This window comes from Lactuca saligna, chromosome 8, assembly GCF_052625555.1.
Source record: "Lactuca saligna cultivar CGN05327 chromosome 8, ASM5262555v1, whole genome shotgun sequence".
NCBI lineage: Eukaryota > Viridiplantae > Streptophyta > Magnoliopsida > Asterales > Asteraceae > Lactuca > Lactuca saligna.
In genome coordinates this window covers 97,973,618-97,996,280 of record NC_136424.1, presented here as the reverse complement: position 1 = coordinate 97,996,280, position 22,663 = coordinate 97,973,618, and the positions used below count along the sequence as shown (strand labels likewise).

The 22,663-nt window shown below is 34.6% G+C and overlaps 4 protein-coding genes and 1 long non-coding RNA gene across 7 annotated transcripts; 1 reads left to right on the top strand and 4 right to left on the bottom strand.

The window, feature by feature from the left end:
* Positions 1 to 27: 27 nt before the first annotated feature.
* RID2 (S-adenosyl-L-methionine-dependent methyltransferases superfamily protein) lies at positions 28 to 2,409 on the bottom strand. The gene is made up of 9 exons (XM_078971836.1): positions 2,261 to 2,409; positions 1,837 to 2,001; positions 1,615 to 1,690; positions 1,301 to 1,384; positions 1,089 to 1,201; positions 903 to 952; positions 652 to 804; positions 412 to 547; positions 28 to 318 (listed from the first exon to the last, which is right to left on the bottom strand). Exons 2-9 carry the CDS (start codon positions 1,933 to 1,935, stop codon positions 154 to 156), a joined length of 876 nt encoding a protein of 291 aa, XP_078827962.1. The 5' UTR covers positions 1,936 to 2,001; positions 2,261 to 2,409; the 3' UTR covers positions 28 to 153.
* A 2,325-nt stretch (positions 2,410 to 4,734) lies between these two features.
* Positions 4,735 to 5,860, bottom strand: LOC145008439 (uncharacterized). Its single transcript, XM_078967057.1, has 2 exons — positions 5,536 to 5,860; positions 4,735 to 5,400 (listed from the first exon to the last, which is right to left on the bottom strand). Exons 1-2 carry the CDS (start codon positions 5,839 to 5,841, stop codon positions 4,735 to 4,737), a joined length of 972 nt encoding a protein of 323 aa, XP_078823183.1. The 5' UTR covers positions 5,842 to 5,860.
* Positions 5,861 to 9,906: 4,046 nt separating this feature from the next.
* Positions 9,907 to 11,748, top strand: LOC145012001 (uncharacterized). Of its 2 annotated transcripts, XR_013664348.1 has the most exons (4): positions 9,907 to 10,604; positions 10,701 to 10,749; positions 10,845 to 11,285; positions 11,538 to 11,748. It is a non-coding gene; the product is annotated as an uncharacterized LOC145012001 (long non-coding RNA). The 2 variants fall into 2 exon arrangements; XR_013664347.1 differs by lacking the exons at positions 9,907 to 10,604; positions 10,701 to 10,749 and having other exon boundaries at positions 10,756 to 11,285.
* Positions 11,749 to 14,908: 3,160 nt separating this feature from the next.
* LOC145008716 (S-adenosyl-L-methionine-dependent methyltransferases superfamily protein) lies at positions 14,909 to 17,511 on the bottom strand. Of its 2 annotated transcripts, none has more exons than XM_078967314.1 (9): positions 17,345 to 17,511; positions 16,580 to 16,686; positions 16,352 to 16,478; positions 16,200 to 16,261; positions 15,839 to 15,997; positions 15,619 to 15,763; positions 15,475 to 15,546; positions 15,276 to 15,384; positions 14,909 to 15,182 (listed from the first exon to the last, which is right to left on the bottom strand). In XM_078967314.1, exons 2-9 carry the CDS (start codon positions 16,674 to 16,676, stop codon positions 15,081 to 15,083), a joined length of 873 nt encoding a protein of 290 aa, XP_078823440.1. In that variant the 5' UTR covers positions 16,677 to 16,686; positions 17,345 to 17,511; the 3' UTR covers positions 14,909 to 15,080. The 2 variants fall into 2 exon arrangements, with proteins under 2 accessions (XP_078823440.1, XP_078823441.1); XM_078967315.1 differs by having other exon boundaries at positions 16,580 to 16,735; positions 17,345 to 17,462.
* Positions 17,512 to 18,118: 607 nt separating this feature from the next.
* On the bottom strand, positions 18,119 to 20,732 carry LOC145008715 (uncharacterized). Its single transcript, XM_078967313.1, has one exon. The coding sequence runs from the start codon at positions 20,664 to 20,666 to the stop codon at positions 18,351 to 18,353; it is 2,316 nt and encodes a 771-aa protein (XP_078823439.1). The 5' UTR covers positions 20,667 to 20,732; the 3' UTR covers positions 18,119 to 18,350.
* Between the last annotated feature and the right edge of the window lie 1,931 nt (positions 20,733 to 22,663).

Below are 22,663 nucleotides of genomic sequence, written 5' to 3'. Positions count from 1 at the left end.
AAAATCACTACAATAATACGAATATAGTTTATGGAAAAACAAATAACATTCTTATAGAATCATTAATCCTTGAAACGAAAGATTCACACACACACACACACACTAAAAAATTTCACATCTTTAATACAAAATCGATGTAAAAGAAGCTAAAAATCAAAAGCGGGCCTTTCGTTTTCGAGCAGTGTACTTAGAATCAGGAGGCACAACATTTCCTTTGCTCCTCATCTTCTCTTTCTTCTGTAACACCCATGATTTTGTCTTACCTTTTTTTGTTATTTTTTGCTTTTTTCTTGGCCTATGCCTATCTGAAATACACACCTAAAAAAAAACCCCAACATTTTAAAAAGTATTTAGTATCAGAAAAAACGTGAAGAAAAAAAAAGATTTACATTTGGATCTCAAAAGACTTACAGTTTGGTTCTCTTCATCTTCACTACCATCATCATCTGAACAAATGTTTTCATCTTCACCTTTGGCAGTTGGTGTGGTGGTGCTCATAGATGGTGGCCCACAAGTCAGCACAAGGTACTCTTTTCTTTTCTTTGAGCTTTTATAAAATCAAAGTAGCTTTTATAACATCATCAACATAAAACCACCAATCTTGTGTTTGTTTTTTAATAAAAAAAAAAAAAAAAAAACAGATGGAAATACCTGTGAGGGTAATCAATAACTACACCACCAGCAAATCCAGCACGCATAGCATAACTTAAAATTAGCTCTCTTTGAGCATTATTTTCAGGATACAGTTGAAAAACAGCTCTAGCTCCCCTACCCAAGCATCTATAAAGTGATCCAAAGAATGCCCTGAACAAACACACACAAGGGTCCAAATTTGACTGATTTTTATATACCAAAAGAAGTTGTCAAAAAATTATGTACAAAAAGAATGGAATTGTACATACTTCAATCTCAACCGTGGCTCATGACAAGATTTATCAGCATTACACAACCACTGCATAATCAAATCAAACTGTTGGAATAATCACTTTTTAACAAGATGCGTAATCTAGATGCATCAATTGTTGAGAAATTGAGCAATGTAATTAATACTAATAAAAAAGGATCAAACTTTGAAAGATGATATAAACCTGTACAGCTGAGATACTGATAGCACCATCAATCACTCCAGGACGAATTCCAAGGCCCTGACCCATGTCACCAAGTATAAGATCACCATCAGCTTCCCTCTCCAAAGCAACATCTGGATTAGGTAATCATATTACATATAAATGTTATATATAAGATAGATGATAAATCCACATCTCAAGCATTTGAACATGAAACCTAAATGATTGCATACCAAGCATTGATTTTGATATATCTAGACCAATCCATTCATGTCCATGCTCAGATATTGTTTCACCACTAAGTCCAGAACCACAACCTGCAAATTATGAGAGCAAGAACAGCTCAAGTATGTGATTGTTTCAGAAAGATAACTAAAAACAGCATCAGTTCATTACTAATAAAAATATCCATGTAATGTAAGAATCATAAATGGGATGTTTTGCAGAGGATTAGGCCAAAAGGATCAGCTTAAAAGATTTTCATGTACTTGGACCTGAGAAAACTTATCAACATTCATGCTAAATGTAGAAAAGAAGATGAATTTACCAATGTCAAGAAGTAATCTAGGGACGTCATCATCAGGCAACGCAAGAAGCTCTAGTGCTCTTTCAGAAAGCTCTGCCTTCAAATTGTAATAGAAATTTCAGAACATTGTCGTAGAAACGAGAGAAAATAAAAACCAAATAGAAGTGTCATCATAGCCGGATAATTAGATACACTGATACAGAAACAGGATACATACGGATATGTATTCATATAAAGATATACCTGAATTCCGACTATACGCGAGGATGAAGTGTATTTTCGAGCTTCAACATCGTCGTAGAATATCTCCGGTGGTGCTTGTAGCTCCGGCCTCGACGACATCTTGACTGAATGCGGCGGTGGCGACTTTACTGATCGACAAGAGGGTGTTGTTGAGGTTTTACTCAGCTGTGTAATGCAATAATGTAAAGGGTTTTTATTCAAAATTAGGTTTCCTGAACTACTAATTTAACATAAACATATGCACAAAATCAAAAGGATGACGCGAGAACAGAGAGCATGTTAACAGAGAGATACTAACATGAAATATTCACATAAAATTTTGAGAACAGAGACAGAGAATGATATTCACTAAACCAGCGACAACTAACGGCGAAGATGCAGGTAAAAGGGTGAAAATCAGATTAGACAGAGAACCAAGAAGTACCAGCGATTAGACAGAACAGAGAAGATGCAGCAATTTTGATTGTCCTTGATGAAGAAGATGCGTTCGGGGGAGAACTTGAGCGGCTGGGAAGAAGGGTTTAGGTATCGAAGTGTGACTGTGTGAGAGGCAGTGAGGGAGGTTTTTGATATGTAGGGAGGTTTTATTTATTGGTTTACATTTTTTTTGAATAAAATTACAAAAATATAATCAAAATTAAGGTGAAAGATTTTGAATATATATTGGATATTAATAATAATAATAACCATATCTTTGTGTTAATAAAAAATGCAAACTATTTTGGTTGTCTTAAGTTGTTCAAAATATAATGAATAATTTTGAATCGTTTTATATCTCAAGGACTTTATTGTGATTTTTTAAATCTTTTTGTTACTTAGATTCTTTGTTAGGCATTTCAACAATTTGTATGTAGCTTAATCAACGTTAGGCAACCCACAAAAACATGTTAAATATTGAAACTATATTCTAGAATGTGAAAAAGAATATGAAATATGATACTTTGAGGTGCTGCTTGTTTTTCTGAAGCCAAAATGTCTGCAGTCTGCGGACCACATCTGCAAGCCTCTGCAGCAGAAGAGGTGGACCAAACGTCTGCAGCCTGCAATAAGAAGACTGTTTGTTTTTTAACGTCTACAGGCTGCTGAAATAAACTGAATTTTAAATAAAATTATTTTACAAACTTAAAATGATTTTTCAACACCAAAATTTTAATAATAATAGTCTTATAACATTGAAAATAAAATTCATGCAACTAAATTAGTCATACAATAAAAAAAATGTTTTACAATAACAATTTCATTTAAAACAATTCAATGTATATTGTGCATCAACTGATCAGCAATTTCATCACGTAACTGAGTCATATATTCACGGTCTGCTGCAGTACCATGTATTGGAATCTCGTCTTCATCATCATCAATGGCCACATTGTTATTTCGAAACGGGACATTGGGTTCATCGTATCGTGCGAAATACTCATCACTCAATCCTTCTTTCCTTATATAATTATGAAGCGCGAAGCATGCCATGGCAATGTTTCTTTGTGTCACAAACGGGAATGGTGCCATCCTCTTCAATATAGGGAAGCGTGCTTTCAAAACACCAAAAGCACGTTCAATGACATTTCGAAGTTTTGCATGTCCATGGTTAAATTTTTCTTTATTGGTCAATGCACGTCTTTGACGAAAATCTCCAAGCCAATACCTCACATTACGATAAGGGGCCATAAATCCTCGAGTGTGTGCATACGCGGCATCACAAAGATAATATTTGTCTGAAAAAAATGCAAAACACTAATCAATTTTCAAATTAAAATGAAAATATTAAAAAAAAAACAAAAAATTACCTGGTGGTGGAAACGGGAATGATGCTTGTGGATCGGCTACTGCTTCTGATAATATTCTAGAGTCATGCGCTACCCCTTCCCACCCGGTCACAACAAATGTAAAAATCATATTGAAGTCACATATTGCCAATACGTTTTGGTAGCAATCTCCCTTTCCCCTACTTCTATATAAGTCTTGTTTCTTAGCAGGGACAACAACATGTATCAAAGTGCCATCAAGTGCACCAACTGCTCCTTTGAAAACCCTTCGTAGCCTCCTATTATGTCCTGGAATGTTTGGATTCGGATTAAAAGATGTTGGTACTATAAAATCTTGTGCGAAAAACATCATTTTTTCCAACACTTCATAAAAAAATTTATGAATTGTTTGCTTCGAGTGTTGAAATCTCCGCTTGATAATCACGTAACGTTGATTATGTCCGATCATCATAAAAAACATAGCCATCTTTTCCTCAACTGATATATGTTTGTTGTCCTTTAATGAGTAATTTGCTCTAAAATGAGCACATAGTCGTACAAAAGATTCACGGGACATGCGTAATACTTCAACACATTGTAAACGATTACGGTGTAATAACTCCAATGTGTATTTGTGTCCCGTCATTTCCGAATCATTATCCCGCAATCGTTTCACACCCCTCTTCCAAAAATAACGGATGTATAGGTACATTAGAATTACGAGAAGTAACTTTTGATCGTGATCCATATGAACCTAAAATCAACAAAGTAGAACTTTAAAAAACATTACATAAACCATATTTCAAGTATCAAATAAACATTCCATTTATCATATTTCAAGCCAAAATAACATTACATAAACCATATTTCAAGTATCAAATAAACATTCCATTTATCATATTTCAAGCCAAAATAACATTACATAAACCATATTTCAAGTATCAAATAAACATTCCATTAATCATATTTCAAGTACCAACAAGGGCAAAAAGACCTAACAAAATAGTTCCAACAAAGGCAAAAACATTTAACAAAGTAGTTCCAACAAGGGCAAAAAGACCTAACAAAATAGTTCCAACAAAGGCAAAAACATTTAACAAAGTAGTTCCAACAAGGGCAAAAAGACTTAACAAATACTTTCAACACTAGAAAATCATCGAACAATCTTCCCATCCTTCAAAACTCCTAAACTGGTACCCGTCATCTCAAGCCACCCTCGTAATATCTCGGGAACATCGGGAAAATGCATCCACATCTCTCTCATGTTCATGGTTCCTCCAAAAATATGATATGCGACAAAGCGTAAAGGATCTGTAGGGCCTAACTGAAGGACCTCTAACTTCTCTAAACACTGAGGAATTGTATACCCTTTAGTCAAACTTTGTAGAGCTTTCTTCATTTCAAATGCTAAATCGTCAGCAGTAACAGAAGTTCCATCAGGTGAAGAAGCAGACGGTGAGGCACTAGGAGCTACAGGAGTTGAGGGTTTAGCCCTTTTGTTGGGGTTACCGGATGGTGTAGCAGTATATGGTGAACCAGTATATGGTGAACCAGCAGAAGGTGAAGCTGCAGAAGGTGAAGCAGCAGAAGGTGGTGGCTCATGATGAGAAGTGTCAACACCATCATCATCCATTGCATCAAAAGGGGTGGCGGTGATCTGAAGTGGTGGAACACGACAGGAGGATGCGCCAGCTACCGATGATGATTGGGTTGAGTAACTCCTAAAATTACCAGTAGCACTATTTCCATCAAAAAGACGTGCACAAAGATCTGGAAAAGGCAATGGAATTGTTCTCAAAGAAGCAGCTTTCGGATGCCCCTAAACCCAAATGTAACAAGAAATAGTATAAGAATATTTGGCAACTTCAAACGTAAATGTTATATATATATATATATATATATATATATATATATATATATATATATATATTATTGTATATTAATGTATATGTACCTTCTTAAAATCATCCCACTCCTCGGCTGTTAAATTAAAAGTGTTTGTTTGAGAATTGTATATATTACCGGTTTTGTTTTTTAAATATACCCATCCAGTGTATTTGGCTTTCAGATTGTCATATGCGTTTTTCATTTGTTTTTGAGTCAACTCAACCCCAAATTTCTCCTTAAGAACTCTTCCAAGCCTTATCCATGAATCTTTCTGTAAACTCAATCCTTTTCTACCAACACTCTCTACTTCTTCAATACAAGTATCCAATAAGCATTTTAAGTGCTCATTGGTCCATTGTTGTTTTTCTCCCATCTCTAATAACCAACTAACAATAAACAGTGAACAAGTAACATCATTATTTCAAGAAAAATTTTTTATTTTCACGACAAATTTGTAATTTTGTTTGATTTTCAATCACAATAATGTGAAACTTTTTATTCAATTATAAATAACCTCAATTAGAGTGTTTTAATTCAAAGTTTTCTAAAAAAACTTTATAAATCAAATAAACTTCACCTTAACGACAAAAAACTTTACTTCTATAAAATAAACAAAATTTATGTCTCTTTTTGATGCTTTCTATCATATACATACAAAATCAACAATCATATACATATACACTATCATATAAATATACACAATCAATAATCATATATATATATATATATATATATATATATATATATATACAACTTTGAATTACTGCATATTTAAGCACAAACACATCACAACAATCTAGTTGAGGCTTTTTATTGCTAATTGAAGCACAAACACATAATCAAATCTAGGTTCAATTGCTAATTGAAGCACAAACACATCACAACAATCTAGTTGAGGCTTTTTATTGCTAATTGAAGCACAAACACATCACAACAATCTAGGTTCAATTGCTAATTGAAGCACAAACACATAATCAAATCCAATTTCACATTCAAAGATAAATTACTTTCATTACAAATGTTTTTATTTTACACAATTTAGTTGACAACAATCTTTTGAGGCTTTTTATTCTACCTGTTCAATTACTACAACAGATTGTTGTGGAATCTTGATCAATACATCATTTTAAATCTGAATAAGATGAGGCTCAAATAAGTAGTTGATTTATATCATTTTTGGTCTATGTGGTGTTTACACTCATGTTTATGCATCAATTAACATAAATTCCACTCATGTTTATGCATCAATTAACATAAATTCTGAACTATAGCTTCAATGCAACACAAAGAAGGGAATAACAGAAAGTATATATGTAGAAGGGAATAACAGAAACGTGTAGCTCACAGCAGGAAAAAAAAAAACGAACCTGTGAGGTCGAAGTCTCCGGTGTAGCTGTGGGGGCGACGGTCTCCGGCCGGTGGCGAGCAGGGTGGTTAACGGCGGCGAGCAGACGATCGAGCAGGGTGGAGTACGATCGATCGAGGGTTGTTGTTCGCCGGCTGCTGCAATCGATTATGATGGTCGGAAAATCGGAGGACGCCGGATCGGAGAGGAAGGCGGCGATTGATGGCTTTGATCGGAGAGGAGGGTTGCGACGGTGGTGGTCGCTGCAAGGTGGAGAACGATCGAACGATGGAGGGTTTTTTCTGGGAGGGTTGGACGAGGACGGGAGGCGGAAGCAAAAGAAAAAAGACGCGTTTTTTTTTTTAGGTTAAAGGGCTTGCAGACTTTAGAAGATGCTATCCCATATCTGTATGGTGAAGACCTCGCGCAAACGTTTTTATGTCTGCGCACTTCAGAAAAACAAACAGACTGCAAACCATTATGTCTGCGCGTGGTCTGCGCCTCGCAGACAGAAGAGGTCACGCAGACCTGCAGAGAAAAAACAAACACCCTCTGAGTGTTTATCGTGTATAGTACTGTTTTATCACTTGTCATTTTTGGAGTCATTAAGTGCTCCATTATTTTTACGTATGTATGAGCGATTTTGTCGAATTGATACCAAATTCAAAGCAATATTTTGAATCAGTTTATATGTGCACCCGATCAACTTGTGCGAATGTTACTTAAAAGAAGTAGGTTTTACAAATGAGGAGATAATGACGAACCTAATAGAACTTTTAGAATTAAAACAATAGATTATACAGATGACGAATAATGATGAGAAATCAAACAGGGTGTTAAAATCGAAGATGGAAGCATATAAAACTCTCAGAGATGAGTGTGAGTCAAGCCGTGATAAAGCTATTATTTTAAACTATTCTATGATGTTTTTAGTTGTTGATAACTTCATGAACTAATAAATGTTTTATAAAATTAAGTATTTTTGAACTATATCATTTGTTTAAAAAAAAAAGATTTACTTCTATTTTTTATCACGATCTTCAACATATACTAATGTGTTATAGATGCCAATAGAATCAGAAGAAATGCACGTTAAAGTTAGACAATAATATCGTATTGACAACGCTGCATTATAATTCATTGTGATTTTCAACATGTCAAGAACGGTTGTTGGATTTATGGATCTCATTACGGCCTTTAGAAAACCGAGGAACATAAAAGTTAGTGCGTTATAATATGCAAATGCTCATGATTACAATGTCTAAAGATATACAGTTACAAGAATTCTTTAACCCAATGGAAAGAACCAAAGAAGCATGTGGGGGCGACTGCAACACTTCAAAAGTGAGTTGCCTAGAGTGAATGTCATGGAAGGCTACATAAAATTCTTTGAAGTCATACTCTTTGGTTGGAACTTATGCAACTCTCAAGTATACTTATTATTTTATATAAGACAATACATAATGTGATTTTGAACACTAATACGTAACGTGTTATGATTTTCGTAAATGCTAGTACTTTTCATTTTCATTACTCATAACAAAATGATTTAAAAAAACTTACAAACCTATTACATTGTCATTAAAGAGATTACAAACTTAATTTTACGCCCACATTTCAATAAATTATAACATATATATTTTTCCATGATCAATAAAACATTATCTAAATTGAATAACATCTTAAAGATCGTCTCGTTCTATCATAAGCCCACAAATCTTCGTCTTCACACCACCAATCCATTTTTTCTGTCACTTAAAAAATCTTAGTATCCATTATTTATAGTAGTTTTTTTTAGGTCTACAATCTTTACACACTCATTAAGTATCCATTATATATATATATATATATATATATATATATATATATATATATATATATATATATATATATATATATAAGGCTTTGATTATTCTATTCAAACTAATTATTATACATCTATCGTATGCTATGAAAATTACTAAGAGAATAAATTGTTTAGCAATACGAATACGTTCAACCTTACAAGAATATCGTCATTTTCATGCATTCTCGTTAATTTTTTTTTTGTTCTCACACATCGTTTTTCACTCATTTTCATTCTAATAGAATACGACCCAATAAAACATTCTGACAGAAATGATAATAATAATAATAATAATATAATAACCTTATAGACGATTTACTTAATGAGAATGTGTGTTAATGATAATAGTTATGTAAGATTGAACGTATTTATATTATCAAACAACATATTTTCTTTATCATTCTCATAGCATATGATAAATGTACAATAATTAGTTAGAATACTTGAACCTAGCTCTCTCTCTCTCTCTCTCTCTCTCTCTCTCTATATATATATATATATATATATATATATATATATATATATATATATATATATATATATATATATATATATATATAGGGTTAGGTTCATTTGAGACCACCTATATTTTATGAGACCGTGAGACGCATTTTTTTATTTTTTTTTTTAGTTAATTCATGTTTCGAAAATAATATTTAAAAAAAGAATTTTTTGATTTTTCTATTTATTTTGCATTTTAAAATTATTTTTAGAATATGTACAGCGTAATATTCTATTTAGAATATTTCATGTATTTTTCAAAAAAAATAGAATTTTTTTTATTTATTTTTTATTTTTTTAGTTAATTCAAGTTCCGAAAATAATATTTAAAAAAAGAATTTTTGGATTTTTCCATTTATTTTGCATTTTAAAATTATTTTTAGATTTGGTCTCACGGTCTCACAAAATTAGAATGGTTTCAAATGAACCTGAACCTATATATATATATATATATATATATATATATATATATATATATATATATATATCTATACTACCTTATAATAGAAATCCAACTATTTCCATAAATAGATTCAATATAATAATAATATTTTATAAGACGTCCAAACCATTAAGCTGTTAGTACAAGTAATCATTAATAAAATAATATTAAATTTTAAGAGGTATAACCCTTATTACGCTATTTACAATGAGTTTATGCATAGAAAAATACCAAATCTTACGCGGTTAACATGAATTACGTACATATTGAATAGGCTTTGGCTTTCTTCTTCAAATTGAACTGGTCAAAGAAGAACCCGTCTTCCTCAGATTTTGCCAATTGAATCGGTCTATAGATAAACTTTATATATCATCTCTTATCTTAGTATCTATAGCCCTTCCTTGTAGAATAACCCTAGATGAGTCGCCATCTCTTCTCTCCTTGAACTCTCTCCCTCTCTATTAAATACTCTAAAATTCCTCCCATATTCGACGCAGTTACCCACCACACCTTGACCACTGAGACCATTACAGTCGCTGCTAAACACCTCTGCCTTTCTCTTCTCTTGCATATCTCCTTTAGAAACCCGAATATCGAACATCACAACACCATCAGTAAACTTTGTTGTCACATAACCTTCACTACCATCAAACAGGCCACCTTCATCATCATCGCACTTCATCTTACCACCGTTCACAACCCCCATCTCTCGACATCTAGCATATGCTACTGTTCTATTCTCTAATTATTTGATTTTGATCGATTGCACCGGTCAAGTCTAGAACGAATCTTTTTCTTCATATCTCTGCCCCATCCCCTTATATGACCAATTGACTGCAAAAAATTTCTTATCTGTGAGGTCGTAAGTGTTACGCATTTTACACACATACCTGGAGACCTAACCATCTACTACTCACAGCTGGTCGCACTCGACTCTCTAGAAACCTCAGACAACCATTTTCACAAGTGTCACAGTGGACCAGGATCCAACACGATTTCAAGGTTAGTGCTCTTTAAGCCATATGCACACACATATTCTCTTTTTGTGGTCATAGGTCTCCAACCATCTCTCTCTCTCTCTCTCTCTCTCTATTGCAGAACCAGGAGGCAAACACTATTAATTTACAAACGTTCTCTAACAATACAGGTTTTTGTTAGCAATTTTAAAGTGTTCTTTTCAGTCATTTATCACATAATCGTCAATGTTTACTCTCAATTTCCGGTGTTTCCTCTCCATTTCAGGTTCTGATGTTTGTCTACATTTTGGGTAATCATTTGTATATTAAATATTCTTGTATAAGTGTATCTAGAGTAAAGCTTTCTTGTTTAAGTGGTACTAAGGGTATTTGTGTCCTTTTGACATTTCTCAACTATCTGTATCAATTCAGGTATATCTTCAACTATCTGTACTGATATGGACTCCAGTTAATGAAGGAAATATCTTATTACTCTATCATTTTACTGTAGTTGTTGAATCCTTATCCATTTAATTAATGTTTGTTTTCAAGAAAAATAACAATTTTTGTTATGAATTGGGTGAAAATCACAGAAATCGAACTGTTATCATGACCTCACCACCATCGTCTACCATCTTTGTCTTCTCCCCTATCTTTGTATTCACACTCTAATTAAACCCCAACGTTGAAGCCTTCACTAACCATCTCCATCTTCACCACTATCCAGGTAAATAGTTCTATCAAATTCTCTGTTCCATGTTTTTTTTTAGTTTTACTTAATTGTCATATAATGATTTTACTCTGTGTTTCATGGATATATCGATTCTTACACTCACCTATGTTGTTTAAGATTATTTAGAGCTATTCATAAATGCCAGATTATTTGATGAGATCAGCACACACTATTTCCAACCAGTTTTAGGGTTAGTTGTTTATTTTATTCACAATTTATGAGCTTGTTTTACATTATTTTTTGCAGGAGTATATTGCCTAACACCCAATGTGCAGAATATTGGTTCAAGTTAATTCAATATATTTCAAAACTTGACTATGATTATTGTGTTTAATTCATCTTGGTTTTGTTTTTGGATTGTAAGAATTTTATTATTTTTTTAAGTTGTTTTAGTTTATCTGATTTATAGGTTTTGGATAATTTTTTCATTTGATGTCCACTCTCTCATTTTTTCGAAGCAGGACCTGTTACTTCATCTCTTCAACAGTTCAACTGATTGTGATTCTCACGATTAAAAGAAAGAGTGATTTTATTCTAGAGAATTATCTCCCCTTACAAGCTCAAGTTAAGTTTTTTTTAACCCAAATTGCACATTTGGTATTATAAATATTCTTAATATTTGAATGCAATTGCAGATTAGCTAATACCGTACTTCCATTTTATCTTATTCTTTGCATTGAAAACAACTAAATACAAGGAATAGCATCGTACTTTCATTTATATGCGAAACTCTAAGCTTTCTTCCCCAATTCGCATTTATACATTAAAAACTTCGCATTTTCATTCAAATTCTTCGCATCTTGCATCCATCCGTCTTTGAGTTCATTCGCATTTCATCGCATTAACTGAGAAATTAATCAGTTGTCTCATATTCGCATTTCAGTTGTTTGAGAAACCCAGATACGAACCCAAATGCGAAACCCACTGATTTCAAATGCGAACCAACCAAAAATCATCAACCACGTACTTGTGTCACCAAATGCGAACTGAATATCACCATTAAATTCTCCTCGCATTCTATAGATGCGAACACAATCCAGATCTCCGACTCCAAGCTTGCGAAATCAAAATCAATTAACCTCAAACAAATCGTGAACTTCTTATGCGAACTGTTTTGACCCACAAAACCAAATGCGAACTCAATTGATGTCATATGCGAACTGATTTCATAGATGCGAACACAATTGATTTCATATGCGAATCCACATCCATCGATATGAAACCAATACCAGTTACAAGTAATTAGTAGCAACCATCGATCCTCTAATTTTCAATTACTCAGCCTTCGCTTTTCATACAACCCGTCGACCCTGAAAAATCGATAAACACCAAATGTCTCATTTTTAGATCGATTTTCTGATTAAATGTCATATTTGAAGAATGATCGATTTTCTGATTAAATGACCCCATTTTGCGAAGTTGGACCACTTATATTATTTCTTGAAAAGATCAGGTGCCAAATGCGAAACTCTAAGCTTTCTTCCCCAATTCGCATTTATACATTAAAAACTTCGCATTTTCATTCAAATTCTTCGCATCTTGCATCCATCCGTCTTTGAGTTCATTCGCATTTCATCGCATTAACTGAGAAATTAATCAGTTGTCTCATATTCGCATTTCAGTTGTTTGAGAAACCCAGATACGAACCCAAATGCGAAACCCACTGATTTCAAATGCGAACCAACCAAAAATCATCAACCACGTACTTGTGTCACCAAATGCGAACTGAATATCACCATTAAATTCTCCTCGCATTCTATAGATGCGAACACAATCCAGATCTCCGACTCCAAGCTTGCGAAATCAAAATCAATTAACCTCAAACAAATCGTGAACTTCTTATGCGAACTGTTTTGACCCACAAAACCAAATGCGAACTCAATTGATGTCATATGCGAACTGATTTCATAGATGCGAACACAATTGATTTCATATGCGAATCCACATCCATCGATATGAAACCAATACCAGTTACAAGCAATTAGTAGCAACCATCGATCCTCTAATGAGGAAACAGTTTCCTATTCGATTGTGCTTTGCAATGACAATCAATAAAGCTCAGGGACAAACAATTCCATATGTAGGTATCTATCTTCCAGAACCAGTATTCTCGCATGGACAACTTTATGTTGCATTGTCCAGAGGGGTTTCACGTTGCAATACAAAAGTATTAGTAAACCCTAACGAAAATTCAAAAGGTGATGGGGTTTATACAGCAAATGTGGTGTATAAAGAAGTATTGCACGATTAATATTTTGTGTCGTCTTGATTGGTTGCTTTTTATTGGTTATTTGATGCATGATGTAACAAATAACACCATAGTTTGATTATATTGTCTTCAACATGTACTTTTTTTTAACATAACAATTTTGTAATGGAAACATATCACCGAAAGAACTCACGTGCCCCGCCGCTTTGCGCGGGTAGACGGCTAGTATATATATATATATATATATATATATATATATATATATATATATATATATATATATATATATATATATATATATATATATATATATATATATATATAGTTGATAGTAGTTCATCCCGATAAAATCCTAGATGATTTGGATTGACATCATGAAATGGATTAAGATCAAAACAAACATAACAATCATTCTCTTCACAATACCAAAAACCACCATCTTCAGATGAACTCAATCCTATAAAAATCAGGGAATATTAGAGTGAATAAAAGATTTACGAACACTTTATATAGTATTTGAATTGGACGATAGATATAAAGTAAATATTTTTAGAAGAATTCATAAAGTTAGGGTCAAAATCTAGACCACTTTATGTCCTAAAGTAATTTACATATAGTCACTCTACTCAGGGATGTACTATATTATACAATAAATAAATATGTTAGATTCTAGAAACAAATTTTGTCGACGTTTCAAGGCATATGTCATATTCCGGACCAGCTTATGCATGCTAAAAATGATTGGTGTGATGTTTGAAATACAATAACATAAACATAAATTCTGATAACAAAAACATTAATCTCGATTGCATAAAAATAACAATTATTCATAACAATGCCAAATCCAAATTAAAATATTTGATTACAGAATACCGGAAGGGGTAACACGAGCATCACTTTATTGGGCATTTCTCATTCGGATGGAACCAATAGATAGATGCACCTTCAATGAATTAGATAATCAAATAGTTGTGTGGTTAAATTTAATGGTTAATGTAATACCTGGATGTCTGTTTTTATAATGTTATAGTATGAATTGAGCTATTACGTCATTAATATCTATTTTTATAATACTATAGTTATGTGTACAACTTTTTAATGGTATGACTATGGATTAAATGATTAATTAATTTTTACTATCGAGTGAATGTTGAATGTATCATACTCGAGGGCCATCAAAACGATAAAATATAATCCAAAACACTGCTTAAACAGAATTCTCCATCCTCATTGGAATCTATTATTTAATTATAATCCCAAAAATCAGATTTCTTAAAAAAACCATATCCTGAAAGAGTCTTGTATCAACATTTTACATGACTTAAAATCATAGACATACATATCATAATTCATATTAACTTTATTACTTAATTATTAGTTCAGTGTTCTAATTACGCAACCACAAAGATTCTTGTAACATTGACCATAAATATTAATCTTACTGTGTCAATGCAATCCTCCTGTATCTACGCATTCCTCATACAACTTTCTTCTACATATTCAAAATGTTGAACAAACAAATTGAAGCTAAATCTTTAGCAACTCCATCTTATTAACTTGAAATAAATTTGAATTAGAATCTAAAATTTCACCCCAGAATGGATTGCCACCACTCCTCCCACAAGATTCTCATACTCCACCTTTTGAAATCCAGCCTCCGCAATCATTGAAGCAAACACCTCCTGCAAATCAATTACACCAAACCTTAACAACATTTTTTTTTTGTTTTCATTAAGGTTGCTAGGGTCAACACTAAGTCAAACCATGAAACATACCTGAGGAGGAAAACGCCTAACACTTTCAACCAAATACTGATAAGAATCACGATCTCCTGCAACTAATTCTCCTACAACTGGAATAACTGAGAATGAATAGTAATCATACCTGAATCCAAAAAAGAAAACAAACACAATTAATAAAATAAACAAATAATGATATAATAAACACTCGAGTACAAGTTCAAAGAATACTAACAGTTGCTTGAAAACTGGAGCTTCAACATGGCTGAGTTCAAGACAAAGGAATCTCCCTCCTTTCTTGAGTACCCTGATTCAAAAATAAATATTTATAAAACTTTTTTTTTCCCAAGTGTGTTTATAAAAGAAATTTAAAAAGTACCTATATGCTTCAGCAAGAACTTTTTCTATGTGTGTAACATTCCTAATACCAAAAGCAATAGTGTAACCATCCATGGAATCATTTTCAAAGTTGAGTTTTTCTGCATCTCCTTCAACCCATATGAGGGACCCCTGTTCTCCAAGCCCTACATCAATTAGGTAATAAAAAATTAAACCTGTGATAAAATTACAGTTTTACCACTTAAACAAGAGTTAGATACCTCTTTGTTGGGCTCGTTTTTTACCAACATCCAACATATTTGGATTGATATCACAAACATAAATCTGAGTTTCTCTCTGCAAATCATCTTCAAGTGTGTCTTCTATGGCTCTGCGATTAACACTGTTGATTGTTTCTAGAATCCTAAAAGCAACATCACCTGTTTGTAAAAAGAAATATTATATTTCTTGTAATCTTTTGTCTTTTTGTTTCCATTAAGTGATGTATGGAATAGAGCAAATGGATAAATGATCTCTGTATGTGTTGTATCATGTATGAACCTTCTGACTATGAGCAAATGACTGTTTTACCCTTCTGTCATGAAGTGATGCCAAATAGCAAATGCAAAGAGACAAACTAACCTGTCCCACCAGCTACATCAAGATGCTTCATCCCAGGAAATGGACTCAATTTTGAAACCAGTCTGAAAAATGTGCAAACATAAAAAAACAAACCCTAATAGACAAATGAAGGAATATTTTTTAGAAAAGTTAAAAAAAACGTTACTGTTTACCTATCTTTCCACAGCCTATGCAATCCACCACTCATCAAATCATTCATGATGTCATAATTTGATGCAACCTTGGTGAAGACATTCCCAACCAGTTGGCTTTTTTCTTCTTCGTTTACTTCTTTAAATCCTGCAGTGTATTACGAAACCATTACAGGGGCTTATGATTGTAAAAATAATAGATTAATCAGAAATTATAAATAAAGAAACAGGAAAGCAAGGTTGACTAACCAAAGCTAGTGGCATGAGAATGCAATGTAGAAGCAGGAGTGAACATGGGTAACAGCTTGCTCCTCAATAATCTCCTAGCAACCACTCTGAAGGCCATTCTTTCAACTCTATCAAAGTCAACAAACAGAGTTTGACTTTGTATGTTAGATGGGATACCTTTAAAATAAAATTACTTACTTCAATGTTCTTGAAAAGAAATATAGATCAGATTAAGCATTATAACAATTACTATGAACAGAAAATGTATGTGACAAATTGGATAGCTTTTGCATTTGAAAACCATGAAAGCGATGAAAAGAAGACATGTATTCCTCATATCATTTATGTTATCAAATTAAAAAAAATAATAGAGTAATGAGCAGAGGGCGATTCCCAAACAATACACTATCCTACTATTCAATTAAAGGAACAAGAAATCACCCCACCTTTGTTTCCTGTTCTACGCCCTACTTGGACTGTTAAATTGAAAAAAGTGGAACCGAAAGTTTATAAAACATCCATTCTATCGTCTAACCGGACCAAAGTTGACTGAAACTTAACATACAAGTTTAAAAAGTTCCATAGAAGTGAATTAATTTTTCAGACATTTCATCAAACACCTTGCCTGCATACTAAACAATGATCATAAATGCAATTTCAATCCAGCCGGTTATGTATATGGCATAGAAAATACTACAGACTACACCAACTATAGCAAGAAAAGAAACTCGTATTATGTGAGAAAAGGGCGATATTTAATTTCTATCGGTGAAAATTGAAATATACCACAATGTAATAGGCGTTTCCGGAGCCCTAGGCAGAAGGATGTGCAGTCGCCGCCGGGCTAGTGGAGACGAGAGGCGATAGAGAAGCAGAACTGCAGAAGTGAATCAGTGATGCCGTTGTCGCGTCCGAGAAGTGAATGAAATAAACACAGAAAGCTTGATGGGGTGGATCGGACCATTTCTTTGGTTAATATTGCCTTTTTCACTAACTTCCTTCAAAAACATAACCGACTTATAAATTCACATATGCCACGTGTAACATTTTTTTTTCTACAAAATACAAATAACAATAACATATTTTACATTTGTATACAAATAAACTTTTACTCTATATTAATAAAAATTTACATTTTGATATTAATCTATAGATAAAATTACATAAATGTTCCTTGGTTGGCAAATCGTCTGCCACTTACTTGTCCCTTGCAGCTTATTTGATTGTAACCTTTATTTCCGTTAATTCTTGCTGTATGTAACTACTATATATGAACATAAGACTTTTAAATTTGTAAATCTCGTTTCTATGGTATGACTTTGAAGTAAACATGTAATTTAGGGTAGCTAAGTTGACTAAGTCATCTCATTTCAAGCTGGAACACGTTGTTCCTAGAATTAATGGATACACATAAACTTAGTTGGATATGCTATGAACTCAATATATAGAAATGGAGATTTTTATTACAGAATAATAGATCTTTGTTCACATATAAATATAAAAATGAATGAAAGTATGCTACATTTCCTAATTTCCAAAGTCGAAGTATACATGAAAATATGACAAAAAGTATAATAATTGAACACAACAAATTAAGTGATTAATTTCACAAACAAATTAAACGAAAGCCCCTAAAAAAGATCACGCCCAACAGAACCTTCAATCTCAGCTCCTCGTATTCCCAAAAAGTTTCAGACTATGCACGATATCTTTGATTTGAAGGAAGATTAATGGTGAATGTTAAGTGTGTATGTATGTAATGTGTATAGGTTTTGATTTGGATTCGGTTGGATCAATAGTAGGGGATTACAGGTGGTGGTGGAGAGGCGTAGGAAACTCCGAACACTGGTGGAAGAGGCAGGTTATCGAAAGGTGGTGGTGGTGGGAGTGTTGGTGGTGGAGGAGATGCTGATTGTTGGGGTGGTGGCTGATGCCATTGTTGTGGTGGTGTATATGAATGATGGTATGTAGGTGATGGTGGTGATCGAGTTTGTGGTGGTTGGTGGTGCCATTCTTGTGGTGGAGGTGGTGGTGGGGATGAAGAGGGGGTTTCACATGGTTGGGGAGGAGGTGGCGGTGGGGGAGTGCAGTCTGATGAGGATGGTGGTGGTGGGGATGAGTAATGTGGTGGTGGTGGTGGTGATGAATAATGAGGTGGAGGTGGTGGTGGTGAATAGGGAGGTGGAGGTGGGGATGAGTACTGTGGAGGTGGTGGTGGTGATGAGTAATAAGGTGGAGGTGGTGGCGGTGAATGAGGAGGTGGAGGTGGTGGAGATGAGTAGTGTGGTGGAGGTGGGGGTGAGTATTGTGGAGGTGGTGGTGGTGATGAGTAATGAGGTGGTGGTGGTGGTGGTGATGAGTAGTGTGGTGGAGGTGGTGGTGAACAAGGAGGAGGTGGTGATGGTGATGGCGGTGGAGGCGGTGACGGAGATGGAGGTGGTGGTGATGGTGGAGGTGGTGACGGAGTCGGAGGTGGTGGTGATGGTGGAGGTGGTGACGGAGACGGAGGTGGTGGTGATGGTGGTGGAGGTGGTGGTGATTGTGGGGGTGGAGGTGGTGGTGAATGGGGAGGAGGTGGTGGCGATTGTGGTGGTGGAGGTGGTGGCGATTGCGGTGGTGGTGGTGGTGGAGGTGAATGAGGAGGTGGTGGTGGCGGTGATTGTGGTGGGGCAACACGTGTTACAGGTGAAGATTCAAAAGTTGGAGGTGGTGGTGCATGTCGATTGTTTGGTGAGACTTGCCAAGTCGGAGGTGGTGGTCGAAGGTTGGGTTTTGAAGAGCTTCTATCCGTAGGCGGCGGTGGAGGACGTGACCTCATATTTGGTGAAGTCTCAAAAACAGGAGGCGGTGGAGCAGCCTTGACTTTTTGCCTTGGTGGCTGAGACAGTTTTGGAGCTGGTGGAGCAGGCGGAGTTCTTCTCCTAGACTGAGATTCCGACTTAGAGCGCGGTGGAGATGGAACTGGAACCGGCGATGGAGAAACACCACACTGCAACTTACTACAATCAACAGGACGTGCATCACCAGAAGAACACTCCCTTCCGGAACGTTGATTCGCTTTCCCAACAATACAATTCTTACCATCATCAAACACCTTGCCACCGCCACCTCCGGTGGCAACACATGACGGCGCTTCTCCAGTAAAGTAATTGTTAGAGAAAGTAAAGTTTTGCAACCTGGGTAACTTACAAATACTGTCCGGCACCACCCCTGTCAACTTGTTATGTGCCACATTCAGCTGCTCGACACTCCTCATTCCGGCTATCGCCGCCGGCAGCGGCCCTTGAAGACTGTTGAAGCTCACGTCGAAAACCGTCACCTTTTTCAAAGCTCCAATTTGCACCGGCAAACAGCTCGTCAAATTGTCGTTCATGAGAATAATCTCATTCAACGTCGACCCCATTTGTCCAATACTCGCCGGAAGACACCCACCGAGATCATTGTTGGCCAAAACAAGCACTGACACCGGCGAATTACCCAAATTCGGAGGAATACCGAACTTAAACCGGTTATCGTTCAAGAAAACTGCATCAAGATCCTTATCGAAAAGCTTAAATGGAACAGATCCTTCAAATTCATTGAACCGGAGGTCCAAGAATTTCAACACCGGCAACGATAAAACCACCGTGGGAAAAGCCCCGACGAAACGGTTGTTGCTTAAATCAAGCTCGAAAAGGAGCTTAAGCTTCTTGAAAGTTTTTGGAACAGTACCGCAGAACCGATTGGAGTTAATGTGGAAGACAGCGAGGTCTGTTAGAAGGCCGAGCTCCGGTGGGAGGTAACCAGCGATATCAGCATGGTTGAGGTCAATTCCGGCAACCACTCTATTCGAGCTGTTTAACAAGGAAGGAGCACAGAACACGCCGCCGTAGGAACAAACGGCTGGGCCAGTCCAGTTGGCGGTGAAGTTGGACGGGTCGGAAAAGATGGCGGTTTTCCATGCTTGAAGAGCAATGTATGCTCTCCGGAGACTTGGATTCTCGAAAACAAGATTGTTTACATCATCTGCGTCATTGTCATTGTCATCGGCGGCGGAGGTGACGTGGAGGAAGGCGGCGGAGACGAGGAGGGTGAGAAGGAGGAGGAAGTGTAAGCGCGGCGGATGCATATTTTCTGAGGGAGAGAGAAAGAGAAGTGTGTATGAGAAAATGGCCCAACTGGCCAATGCGTGTTTTCTGTTAATTCCCTCAATGTCCTGTATATAAAGGGGATTTATTAATAGTATTTTTTTTTTATTAAATTCAATTGATTTTGTATGCATATTTTAATTATTTTCTGAACTAATATTAGAGAAATTGATTCACCTGCCACCCAACCCATGTTAAAGTTCCTTTGCTTCCCTGGCTTTTTTCTGTTACTTCCATTCCAAAACTAAAAAATGTTTAAATAAATAATAATAAAATGAAATGAGCAACATTTTTACTTACATTCACGAGTAACATGTGTATAGCCTAGGTTACACCAACAAATAATAAAAAATTGTAATTTATAAGCTGTTGTAAACTATAGTAAATAGTTATTAAGTATTTATTTTAAAAATAAATATAAATCCAAAACTACAATTGATTATTTATAATATGTGATTACCGATTAATATCATTTTAAGAAACAAATAGTAGAACATATTAATATGATAATTTGTAGGGCATATAACATGTTAACACGGTTTGGATGGATATTGTTGGTGCACCAATTTTCTTTTTAAAGCCATGTATATTAAAGTTCAATTTAATAAATACCAAATCAAATCAAAAGTAACATCATCGTAATCATGTAATGATTTACAACATGCAAAAAGGAAATTAGACTGGAAAATAATATACCAAAAAGTAGAAAGTGATCCCTTTAGAAACAAAAGACTAAGAATTTTAAATATTAAATAATACTAAATATTTATGGTTTTGTAGAAGGCACCGGCAAGAATAAAAGTCAGATAATCATCAAAGGGACAATATGACAACCCAGCACGTTGCCAGAATTTAGAGGGAAAATAGATTTAAATATTCAATAACAAAAGCACACAATAAATAAATAAGTATTTAATGTTAGTAATTCAGATTGAATTTTTGTCATACATCTTTATACTAAAAAAATAAGAAAAGAGTTATAAAATTTTGTCAATATTTTTTTTACGAAATTAAATTAGTATTATTTAGTTTGACATTTATAAAATACATCTTTTTCTTAATAAAATTACGCATACCAAACATTCCGTGAGCTTTAGTTACAATAGTCAGAAGTAGTGGAGGGTTTGTACTTTGTAATTTTATGAATTGATTAATTAATACTTAAAAGAACAGCTTTCAATACTCTTGAAATATTGTAAAAAAGAGTTTCAATGCTGTTTTAATAAAAACTAAAACACATCAATTAAATACGCTAACATTTTATTAATAGGAGTAGTAGGAATCCACTTAGTAGGAAGGAGCGGGACCCACGAAAACGGCGATTGTTTTACGCGTTTAGGTGGCGCCGTGACTGACGGCGTCATGAGAATATTTCATGTTGGCATCATCCTCTTTGTATTCTAAAAGTATAAACTTTTTTTTTTTTTTTCCTTTTCATCTTTTACATATTCTAAAGAATTTACATGGTCCAAAAATCAATAAATATATAATTAATATTAACAGAAATCATTTTAACTCTTAAGATTTTGTATATGAACAATTCTAGTGGTTTCGGTTTGTTGCGATTTTATTAGTAACATTGTTAAAAATAAGACAAAATTGCAAAAATGGTTTTATGATATGTTAAAAATAGCAACTTTTGTCCAAAAGGAGTTTGGCTCGTAGGGATGGTCCAATAGTTTCGTTTTGTTGCGAGCTTAGTCCAATTTCCTATAAGCTTTTCTATAATGACGAATTTGCCCCTTATTATTTTATTTCTCATTTTTCTTTTACTACAACAATTAAAAAACAAACAAAAATAAAATCTATCACTATGTCCCTCTCTTTCTTTCTCTCTCTCTCTCACACACACACATACAATAGTCGAACCCATCTCCATCACCTTCACCTGCAAATAGAAAGTGCTTGCTTCTTGATTCAAACCTACAAATCGAGAGTTTTCTTCTTGCTTCAGACTTGCAGATATAAAATCAAACAA